The 12,500-nt window shown below is 46.1% G+C and overlaps 1 protein-coding gene across 1 annotated transcript in view; it reads left to right on the top strand.

Annotated features, from left to right (window-relative positions):
- The first annotated feature begins 2,443 nt into the window (after positions 1-2,443).
- LOC147012956 (noelin-2-like) overlaps positions 2,444-12,500 on the top strand; it is a 110,386-nt gene continuing 100,329 nt past the window's right edge. Inside the window, exon 1 of the mRNA XM_085854353.1 lies at positions 2,444-2,698. Coding sequence (XP_085710479.1) covers positions 2,558-2,698 — 141 coding nt within the window. The 5' untranslated portion in view covers positions 2,444-2,557. The remainder of the gene's footprint in view (positions 2,699-12,500) is intronic.

A 12,500-nucleotide genomic window follows, 5' to 3' on the forward strand; every position in this document is an offset into this window, starting at 1 on the left:
AAAACGCTAAATGCTGCAGGTATGGCTCTTCGAATGGTGATCGTAATCCTGAACGAAACACTGTACCATCTTCACAAAGCGACGGCAGCCATATTCTACAGTCGTATAAAACAAGGCCGTGCGTTGTCATGCCGATGTGACGTCACATTTGCATTTGTTGCGTACTGTATTAATTTTTAAATCCGTTTTTATTTTATTTTTGTTACGGTGCGGGTGCAATATCCAAGAGAGAATGTCGCTTCCTTCAGTTGGAATCATTGTAATTGCTTCAGCCATCATTGTGCTAAGTACATGAACCAACATTTTGAGGGTGAAGAAATTGGTGATTTTGCGATCTCTCGATGTGGTAATTTAGCGTTTTTTTTCATTCTTGTTGGTTATGAAAACGTTCAATTATAAAATGTATGGTTTTTAAATGTTATGACGTCATGCTACAGTAGATATTAAGCATATCATTTTGGACACATTTGAATGGGCGGCCATTTTTCCCCCTTGCCATCCCGACATGAAGTCCATGATAATCCAAAACAAAGCCCTTCCGACCCAATGAATGCAACACGGCATTGAACGCCGTGTCCGCATGCGCACTGCTTCACCTCCAACGCTTCTTACTGTTCCTTCAATAATTTGGTGAGGCAGGTAGTGCGGGCCCCCTGGTAGACCTGGCGAGTGGAGGGTGTCATGCATTTTTGGTGTGAAGCCCACACGTTGTGGCTCGGCCAGCGCAGCATGCCTCCACATGCTACACATGCTGTGTGCCGTGCATGCCCACCGGCGCGTGACTCTGGCACCCTGCTCCGGGGACAGTTCGAGTTGGGAGTTTGACTGGGGCAGTACACCTGTGAAATGGTAACTCAGGTGTCTGAAGGCAAGCTCAGGGAGAATGGAAGCCTCCTGTGGAACAAAGGGTGAAAGCGGCATGATCCTGATTTTTCAATCCAAATATGGACTGTGAAAGCGTGGCCTCATGATCCTTTTGAGTTTTTGGGTTTCAAGCAAGAGGTGTCAGCAACGTTACCACAGGGATAACTGGCTTGTGGCAGCCAAGCATCCACAGCGACGTCACTTTTTGATCTTTCGATGTCAGCTCTTCCTATCATTGCGAAGCATAATTCACCAAGTGTTGCATTGTTCACCCACTAAAACGGAATGTGAGCTGGGATTAGGACTGTCGTGAGACAGGTTAGTTTTACCCTACTGATGCTTTTGTCACCGTGACAGCAAGCCCTCTCAATACAAGAGGAACCGCAGGTTCTGTCACTTGGCACGTGTGTCTGGCCGAGCAGCCAGCAGTGTGAAGCCCCCCTCTCGGAGATTATGGTTCAACGCCTCGAAGTCAGGATCCTTCCTTGGGCAAGGCGATGCTGTTGCGCCTGGGGCTTCGACCGGACCGCATAGGATTTTTGAGCTTCAGCAGGGCATACTCGAGTCTGTCTTAGACAGGATTTAAAAGTCACAAGTAAAGGACAGTGGATTGCTCCACATACTTTGTTGTGCCTTTGTGTGTACAGCTGTTTCTATCGAACAAAATGTGTTTCTATCTTGCAAAATCTACATTTATCCAATGGGCTTCGTCCCGCTATATTTTTAAGTGCCATCGTGTGTGTGTGTGTGTGTGTGTGTGTGTGTGTGTGTGTGTGTGTGTGTGTGTGTGTGTGTGTGTGTGTGTGTGTGTGTGTGTGTGTGTGTGTGTGTGTGTTTTGAAGAAGATACGAGGTAATACTAAACAGTGAAAAGCCATTTTTGGATTTAAAAAAAATATATTTTACATTGTAATTAAACATACCTGCTCTGTCACAAGGTCTCTTGTCCATAACCGAGGTTCGAGGTATTCTCAAAGTTTCGAGACTGACTCCAGCCAGATCCATCGTGGAGTAATGGACGATATCACCATGGACGTATTTCTTTGAAAAACCTTTAAGTTAGTTGAAGTATGTGAGACACAGCTAAATGATGGTTCTTTAAATCTGAATTCCTCATCCCATGATAACCCCAAAACTAACGGTGGGCATGACATGCGGCCTATACATGTCGGCTAACAGCACAGGACACGAATTAGCTCAGGTAGTATATGTGTATTGGTAAGCACACCACTGTATGTTAACTTTTGATTATCTCAGGAGTCAGGACACCTTTGAACATGATATCGCATGGCAATAATTTGTTGTCACATCATATCAAAACCATCAACGTGATGTGACCATTCGCCTTTGAAGACCAAAAAAGGCCTACACTCATGTGAATGATAAACGTTTTTCACCCATCTCAATGCCCGTTTCATTCATCGCGTTTTTAGTCAATCGATCCCGATGGGCGATGGATTCCTACTCCATCGCTGTGATCACGAGGCTGATCCCACCGCAACGGTATTCCCAGCACCCTCCGCAGGGTGTGGGAGGGAATGTGGGAGGGAAGCGCCCGGTCGTCGATGCGCGTTCAGTTCTGGAGGCGGAGATGGGAGTGAGACGGAGCTGGGTGGGCGGATTGGGGTGAGCAGGTGCGCGACTCCGGGTTCCCTCTGCCGCGGAACGATGAACGTCGCACCAGTCACCATCTTATGGAGGATGTTTCGGTTTGGTGGACCTTGTACGCGCCGCTGATCGCCAGCACGATGTGCCCGGGGGATTCGCGAACCCATCGGACTTCACGCCTCCCCTTGCTGGTGCTGATTCTGGTGCTGGTGCCGATTGCCAAACAGGTGAGAATGTCGCTGGTGCACCTCCAGTTGGTCCAGCTCTGTACTCATTCACTTCACTATGACATCTGTACAGAAGTAAAACCAAGATCTTGGCGTTGCGCCCTCCACTCTCGAATGGCAGATGACATGACGGTTCCTAAAGATCATTGTAAACTCAGCGATTGGGATCAGCGTGCGTATCACATCACTTTGACGTCTTTAAAGTTAAACAAACATCAATATCCATCCGTCTAAGAGGCAGACACTTTCAAGAGCAACAATGCTGGCGAAGCAGTCTATCCATAGCGATTACTAAGAGGGAGGGTAGGAGGGTTGCCTTTGTTTTCACAGTACTAGTCATGGAAGACATATGACATTTGGCAAGGGTGCACCATTACACAATGGCCTCCTCACTCCAAAAGGTACCGACATGTATCCTTTGACGTCCGCAAGTGACAGCCGAAAGATGGGACACCCGGCTTAACGTCCCCACCGCGAAGGACGATGCACTCAGTGATGCAACGCCCGGCCTGCGAAACACCAAGAAGCACCAGGTCTACAATTCACAGTGGGTCGGAAATCGACCGGACACCAGACAGCTCTGAGCTATGCCAACCCGTCACCCGCAATATGAATTAACGAAGTGAAGATAAAGATCGATAGAGTGTGCACAGCGATAGGGGATGCGCACATCATCATCATCAGCTATCTCTCGTGTGTATCAGCAGAAGGTTCCATTTAAAAGGTCCTTTTAAAGATCCCCTTTTACTGGTCAGATGCGAACGTATATGGCAGGAGAGAATTTCCAAAACAGATGCTCGCATACAAAGTTATGTCTGCGAGTGTCCGCCGAAAGCACGCCTAGTCATACATCAGCGATCGATGTTGTCCGTACGAACAACCCCCATTGATAAATTAGGATGTTGATATTCTGGTTCATTCTTGGCTGCGAGAACCGCCTGTCTGGACCATCTTCGTGCATTGCACTCAACGTACCTCTGTTGTCATTCTTGTCATGTGCACAGCACCTGCCTGTTGGTTGCATCATTTCTGGGAGGGTGGAGTCGCGTATCTGTACCGCTGATGTGAGGAGTGCCCTCATAAATTAGGAGTGAAACGTTTAGAATTTGGCCGCCCATGGTCTATAAACATGGAGTCACAGACACAGGTTAGAGTTCGGACATGCAATGGTCTGCTCTTTTCAAAAAGAGCATGTGCGTTTAAACCCTATGCATTACCTTGTTTGCATTAGTCCGTTACGTTGATCGTCTGTGCGTTACACCGATTGTCCGTGAGTTCTTCTCTGCCTGCTTGCCACATTCCACCTTGTTACTCCTTGATACACCTTGTTGAGGCTAATAAAAGCATGTCCGTTGATGTAATGTCTCCTTTAAAAGTCTGAATCTCTTTTGCAGGCTAATGGTAAGCCTGCAGATATTTGTCACTATTTTAACAAGGAAAGGTTTGTCACGGTGCAAGGCCAGGGGACGATAGGATGCTAAATGTGCTTGGAAATTTGGTGATGTAATGAGGTCTTCGTGTTTAATATTGAAGTCCACTCTGACCCAGGCACGGTGCTGCCAGGAATCCCACCAAACAAGCACTATAATCCATGACAGTAATATGTACAAGCTACCATGGGATTTATGATATCCACAAGCGGATGCAATGAAATATGACAGCCGGCTAAATGTTGGCACTGAATTGTGACAGCTTCAGGGTGGTTAGTCCCGTTGGAACGGCAACGTGATGGCATTTAATCGAAGTGAAATCTCGTGACTTGGACCATATTTCATAACCACGTGACCCTTCGGGCCTGAATCTTTTAAACTTGTTCTTTTTGTTGAAAGTGAAAAAAAAAACAAATTTCAAGAGGCGATAATCACTAAATCTGATTAGGATCAAAAATTTTCACTTTTATTCCTTGCACAAAGCCACTGGGGAGATTCCAAGCGGCCTCTTCAGAAATTTCATGGAAATTCACTTAAGTTTGGATTTTCCAGTTTACTGCTCTCCCATTTGGGCTGGTGGTCCTGCCCCACATCTTTCACTTCTTGATGGAAACCAAGGCCCTCAAAATCATTGGAATATCTCACGATAAAACTGCTGGCTCTTTGGGCCTGTTACTGTCACATCGTGGACGGTCGGTGACCTCTCTGTCTTCTACCGCCTGCTTTCAGGTCTTGCACCACCTGTCCCTTTCACACTCTCCCCTCACCCCCCCCCCCACACTCTCATTCACAGTTTCCTGCATGACATGCACAGTTTGCCAGCAACCGTCTTCTTGTTGAACTCCCCAAATCCAGGATCACTGCTCACTTCCACTCATTTGTTCCTTATTTATCTCACCTGTGGAACCAACTTCATCAGTCTGTGCAATCCCTCTTTCCATTTCAATATGGCTGTTCACCTCCACCTCAACTCATCCCCCATCCATACTCATGATATCTTAATACCTCATTAACCGTGCCCAAATCCACCCCTTACTTCCAGGTTATTGTATCACCCCCCCCCCCTTCCCCTATCCTGTCCTCTCCCTTACCCTCTTCTTGCCCTGTCTATGTCTGAGTTTGTATCCACCTTGTTCACCACCTGTGTCCTCCTCCCCGTCTTCGATCTCATTCTTCCCTCCGCTGTGTCGCTCTACCTTGTTGGTGTTTTCCCCAATTTCCACTGTTCTTCTTGTTCTGTTAATTTATGCTTTGTTTTGCATTATTGTCCTTCTACAAGCCTTGACTTGATACAAAAACTAAAAATAACCAATCCCCAGAAATTGTGTTTGGTGCTTTAACGAATGTGCTGAAGATGGAGATGATGGCAAGTGAGATCACAGAGAAGGTGTAACATCGAATAATTATTTAATTTCTCGTCATAGAAAACATCAAGGATGTTTAAATATCCAGACGATTCGCATCGCATGTCAAAGTTATATACAAGTTTGGTGTTTAACAATTATCCAGATTAAATGTGGATCTAACCCACCCCTCCCTTTGTATCTGTATTAATAAATAAATAATAATAATAATTAATATATACATATATATATATATATATATATATATATATATATGTCGCACCATACTCTTGACAGAGCATCAAGTGCCACTGAAGCAGTGGTTTGCCATTGTCTTCGCAGCAGTAGTTGGGGCAGGAATTTGGAATTTCTTCAGGGTGCCGGCAATAGCTTACCTACTCTTCACTGAGGACACAGTGGGATCTTTAACGTTCATTGACGAATACCGGAAGACGTGATTCCAGTTTAACATCCATCGGAGGGACGGCACACATTGATGAATCACCCAGCCTGTGAAACACAGGAATGACAGTTTATAGCTGGTTCGGGATTTGAACCCAAGCTCGACAGCTCAAAGGGACGTTCACAAACCTCTAATGTAGGCGATCCTGCCAGCCCTGAATCTCCGTAATGCTCCTGAAAATTATTATTTGTTGTGATTCTAACACCTCCCACCCCTTCCCCTTCCCCCTTCCCCCTTCCCCCTTCCCCCTTTTCCCCAATGCCCAACCCTTCCTCCTGATTGAGTGTTTTTTTATAATAATGTAAAAATAAGCTATTGTTATCTGGCTTACCTCCACCACCGAAGGTGGACAGAGGTTATGTTTTCACCTCTGTGTCTGTCTGTCTGTTTGTCTGTGAGCACAATATCTCAAAACATTATTGACGGATTCAGACGAAACCTGGTGGACAGGTTGGGTGTGTGACAAAGACGAATTGATTCGATTTTGTTGAAGATCCGAATCCGAATCTGGATACGAGAATTATTTAATTTCCATCTGATTCTTCACCATTGAAAGATTGGGCTAAAAACGATATTGCATGATATCTCCAACGGTTATGTACGGATTTGAATGAAACTTGGTGGATGAGTTAGTTGGTGACAACAGAGAGCTGATTAGTTCTTGAATGTAATATCTTCGTTGTTATTTCTTTATCGGTAAAGGAAGGTCACCCAATATGAGATGCCACCCAAGATGGGACATTGTAATTTTTCTTAAGCAATTTGAAAGATATTTAAAAGCTATTCAACGTACCATTTCCCATATCTTTAAGTTTAATCGTTTTAAATATCTTCCAGTGGCAGCAATTGTTGAAGGAAAATGGCAACATCCCCCTTTTGGCTGCTGTTGGCTCAGGCAACGACCCCCGAAATAGGGTTGAACTCTATCTCTAGTGTCATTGTGTTTTAATTTCTCTTGTGATTCATCACACCTGTTACCACTCCCCTTAATGTTACCTGCTACCACCTGCTACCAGTTTTAAGCACAACCCAACTGGCATGTTGCGAGTGAGGCTTCAGCTCAAAGCTGCTGTTCTTTAGAGGTGGTGCCAAGCTGTCCATATATTGTTTGCTTGCAACAGCATGTGCATGTTAAATGCCTCGGAAGGTGTTTTTTCGTTTGGACATCATTCTCTAGCATGTCCAAATTCTTGTCTGACTTTAGCCTTTTGCACATCCCATTGGATTAACATCTGTTTGCTCCAGTATTCGCTTGGCTGACCTCCGAGACTCCTCCCACAGTCGACCCATCCATCAAACATCAGCGCTTCCTGCTCCTCCCAGTTGACATCCTGCGGATTTGTTACAGATTACTTTTTGTTGTGGGTTCAAGAGGAGTGGTTCGCTCGGTCATGGAGCGCATGCCAAAAAGCAATTCATCGCGGTTCATCCTTATCCACCAGGCGATTATCCCTCATGATGTGCTCATCACAGAGCAAAAGAGAAGAGACCGAGAGCGCCCTCTGATCCTCAAATACGCTCAATGGATGTGGAACGTGTTCCCCTGTTCATCTGCCCAGCCTCTGATAATGGATTTTCCTGGTTGGATTAAAATTGCTATTATCTGGCTTTGTCACAATATTTCCTCTTCACTGACTTTCATCTACATATTCAATATCATACCAGATGTTTGATTGTTCGTATCCTTTTCTGTTAATGTTTTTGTTAATGTTTTCTGTTCTGTTTTTGTTAATAGATTTTATTTTCTGTTAATCCAAATGTCAATGCATGGCTTAAACCTCAAGCAGAATTCCTGTAATTCAAGGAATGGCAGCAACACCATGACTTAATGTGGGGTTGCTCATTTAAAGAGATCAGTCATAAGGTTACAGTCAGGATATTAGTGGATCACGAAGAACAATGAAACAAAAGCCTTTAAGGAATCACCAAGACAGATGAACCAGAAGGGTTAAAGCGCACACAGATCCCAATCTCCCTGATGATTGCATTCAGCATTGTTTATTGTTTGCTCTTTTTAAACACTAAGGAAATGGCAGAATAACAACCTCAGTGCAGATGAGTCTGGCACTTCACTCAGGCCGACCGGCAGGGATTTGAAACAGCCATCAAACTTCAAGACTGGTCTCCCATTTTTACTTCCTCTGACATCAACTCGTCCTGGGAATTCTTTCATAGAATCCTTCTCTTCTCTTCTCTTCTCTTCTCTTCTCTTCTCTTCTCTTCTCTTCTCTTCTCTTCTCTTCTCTTCTCTCTCTCTCTCAGATTTATCAAATGTCTTCTTCAGTTGTCATACCCTTCCTCCCACCCATGGTACACTGAAGCTTGTGGCGAGGCAGTTATCCTGAAGCAACTTGTCTTCGCCTCATGGAAGGCAATCTCAGTTTCTTCCACAAAGCTCTGAAGAAGTGTGTATCTACCCTGAGGAGAGCCAGGAAACCACATCTTTCTCATCTCAAGTCTGAACTTTCAAACCTGTCTCCCTCCTCCAAGCTTGTGGCGTCTCACTATCTCTACCCACTTTACCCAGTCGCACCCAACTGTCCCTGGACTCTGTATCCTTTTCTCCTGACAAGGTGGAGAGCCTGCTTTCAAACCTCGAGTCAGATTCTGCAACCGGTCCAGACGGCATCAGCCCACGTGTCCTCAAAGCCTGCTCTTCTGCTCTTGCTCACCCTCTCTCTGTTCTATTCACACTCTCATTTGCCCAAGGTCATCTGCCATCTGCTTGGAAATCTGCTAACATCACTGCCCTGCATAAAAAAGGTGCAAAAACAGATCTCTATAACTACAGACCAATCAGCCTTCTCCCAATCATCAGCAAGGTGATGGAATCCATCATCGCCTCAGATATGAAATGCTTCCTCTTCTCCAATGGCTTGATTTCCAATCATCAATTTGGTTTCAGACCAGGTCACTCTACCCTGGATATGCTGCTTCTACTCTCCCATCAATGGATGGAGGTCCTCAATGCCAGACAGGAAATCCGAGCCGTATCCCTGGACATATCACGTGCTTTTGACACAGTCTGGCACCCTGCCCTACTCACCAAACTCTCTTCCCATGGTATTCAAGGCCATCTCCACTCAGGGCTCGCAGACTTCCTCTCCTGTCGCAGTCAACGTGTGGCCCTAAATGGAGTTCTTTCATCCCCTCTTCCTGTGCAGGCTGGAGTTCCTCAAGGTAGCGTTCTGGGCCCTGTTCTTTTTCTGGTTTTCATCAATGATCTCTCGGACTCTCTGGAAAATCCTCTATTTCTCTTTGCCGACGACTCCACCCTCTGCCGTACCATCTGTCATCCCTCAGACCGGCAAGCAGCAGCTTCTTCACTCACTGCAGATCTGGATAAAATCACAAACTGGTCCAACACGTGGAACATGTCTTTCAATCCAGACAAATCTCACACTCTCACTATGTCTCTTCGAAAGGACCGTTTACAAAACCCCCCCATCCACTTTCTCAACAATCCTCTGGAAGAAGTCTTTTATTTCAAGCTTCTAGGTCTCACTATCTGCCATGACCTTTCCTGGGAAAGTCACATTTCCAACCTCGCCTCAAAAGACAGTCGCCGACTGGGAATCCTCCGTCGTGCTAAGTCCTTCCTCGGCCCTCTTGAGCTCCTGACCACTTACAAAGCTTTTGTCCGTAGCCTGATGGAGTACTGCTCTCCCCTCTGGGCTGGTGCTCCTGCCTCCCACCTTGCTCGGCTTCATGCTGTTGAAACCAGGGCATTTAAGATCATCGGCATCTCCCGCAATGAAGCTGAGTCTTTGGGCCTCTCACTCAATCACCGCAGGTTGGTCGGTGGTCTTTCTGTCTTCTACCGACTCCTCTCCAGCCTTGCCCCCCCGCTCTCTCTGCGATTTGTCCCCACCACATTTCCACAGGGCGCTCAAGGTCCGCCAACAACCCCCTTCTGGTAAAACTATCAAAATCACGAATCACTGCTCATCTTCACTCTTTCATTCCTCTTTTTTCCCGCCTTTGGAATAAACTTCCTCACTCTATTCTTTCCCATTCTTCCCTCCAGGCTTTCAAAACAGCTGTTCACCACCACCTCTTATCTTTCCCCATCCAAATCCTCGATCTTTTCTACCCCCAATAATCCACCCAAGCCCACTTCCTTCATTTCTCCTGCTTTCCTTCCTGAAAGTCCCTGAAATGTCCATCTTCTCTTCGCTATGTTCCCCGTCCCATCCCCATCCCTCTCCCTTCCACAGTTCACCTAATGTGTCTGTTCCCCACTGTTTTGTCCCTTCCACTCCCGCCCCTCTTGTCTCATGCCTCCTTGCTGTGAGTTGTGTGTTAGCTCTCATACGAGCCTCGACCAAGGTATACAAAAAAAAATAATAATAAAAAAAAAGTCTGGTTGGCATCCAGTTAAGTCCATTTTGGGTGTATGTTCCCCCTCCATCCCTCCCTTACCTCAACTGGCCATACTGCTGACACTACACGCGAAAAGGCTGAATGTCTAACCTCTGTGTTTGCTCTTATATCTTGTGTCCCAAACCCACCGCTTTCTGTACCCACCTTACCCAGTCGCACACAGCTGTTCTTGGACTCTGTGTCCTTTTCTCCTGACAAGGTGGAGAGCTTTCTGTCAAACCTCAACTCAGATTTTTTTTTTTTGTATACCTTGGTCGAGGCTCGTCTGAGAGCTAACACACAACTCACAGCAAGGAGGCATGAGACAAGAGGGGCGGGAGTGGAAGGGACAAAACAGTGGGGAACAGACACATGAGGTGAACTGTGGAAGGGAGAGGGATGGGGATCCAGATTCTGCAACCAGTTCAGACGGCATCAGCCCAAGTTTTTCTAAAAACCTGCTCCTCTGCTCTTGCTCACCCTCTCTCTGTTCTGTTCACCCTCTCATTTTCTCAAGGTCATCTGCCATCTGCTTGGAAATCAGCAAACATTACCGCCCTGCATAAAAAGGTGCAAAAACAGATCCCAGCAACTACAGATCAATCAGCCTTCTCCCAATCATCAACAAGGTTATGGAATCATCATCGCTTCCGACATGAAATTCTTCCTCTTCTTCAATGGCTTGATTTCCGATCATCAATTTGGATTTAGACCAGGTCACTCAACTCTGGATATGCAACTTCTGCTTTCCCAACAATGGATGGAGATCCTAAATGCCAAACATGAGATCAGAGCCATCTCCCTGGACATGACATGAGCTTTTGATACAGTGTGGCTTCCCACACTGCTCACCAAACTCTCTTCTTATGGAACCCAAGGCAGTTTCTACTCATGGCTCACAGACCTCCTCTCCTATCAGTCAACGTGTGGCTCTTAATGGAATTCTCTCATCTCCTCTTCCCGTCCAGGCTGAAGTTCCTCAAGGCAGTGTTCTTGGCCCTATGCTTTTTCTGGTTTTCATCCATGATCTCTCAGATGGCTTGAAAAATCCTCTTTATCTCTTTGCTGATTACTCCATCCTCTGCCATATCATCTCTTATCCCTCTGATCAGCAGGCAGCAGCCTCTTCACTCTCTGCAGACCTGGATATAATCACAAGCCTGACAAATCTCAAACCCTCACTATATCTCTCCGAAAGGACCATCGGGAAACCCCCCCCCCCCAATCTACTTTCTCAACAATCCTCTTGAGGAAGTCCTTTCATTCAAGCTTTTGGCTCTCACTATCTGCCACGATCTTTCCTGGGAAAGCCACATCTCCAAGCTGGCCTCCAAAGCCAGTCACCGACTGGGCGTCCTACATCATGCAAAGTCCTTCCTTGGCACACCTGAGCTCCTGAACACATACAAAGCTTTCATCTGCAGTCTGATGGAATACTGCTACTCCCTCTGGAGTGGTGCTCCTGCCTCACACCTAGCTCAACTTCATACTGTGGAATCCAACGCTTTTAGGATCATTAGTATCTCCCGTGATGAAGCTGAGTCTTTGGGTCTCTCACTCTCTCACCAGAGGCCGGTCGGTGGTCTTTCTGTCTTCTCCTGTCTCCTCTCCAGCCTTGTCCCCCCCCTCCCGCTCAGTCTGTGATCTGTCCCCCCTATACTTCCTCAAGGTGCTCAAGGTCTGCCAAAAAAACCCCTTCTGGTGAAACTGTCAAAATCAAAAATCACTACTCACCTTCATTCTTTCATTCCTCTTTTTACCCCACCTCTGGAACAAAGTCCCACACTCTCTTCAATCCCACTCCTCCCTCCATGTATTCAAAACAGCTGTTCATCATCATCTCATATCTTCCCCCTTCCAAAATCTTGATCTTTACTACCCCTATTAAACCACCCCAAACCCACGTCCTTTAAATTCCCTATTTTCCTTCATAAAAGTCCCTGTAGTACCATCGTGTTTACCCCATGTACCCTGCCCCCATCCCTCTCCCTTCCACAGAACTCCTATTATCTTTGTTCCCCATTATTTTGTGCTTCCCTCTCCCACCCCTCTTGTCTCCTGCCTTGTAATATGTTTCTATGTATTCGCTCTTACATGAGCCTCGACATGGCACACCAAAAAATTATAAAAATTGGTCGTGTACTCACCTTGGAGCTGGCTCGTGTGGATTCAATTCTGTGATGAAATGTTCTTATTCCTCTTCT

Source organism: Eptatretus burgeri, chromosome 14, assembly GCF_056783735.1.
Source record: "Eptatretus burgeri isolate ZD-2024b chromosome 14, Ebu_testis_v1, whole genome shotgun sequence".
In the NCBI taxonomy this organism is placed as follows: domain Eukaryota; kingdom Metazoa; phylum Chordata; class Myxini; order Myxiniformes; family Myxinidae; genus Eptatretus; species Eptatretus burgeri.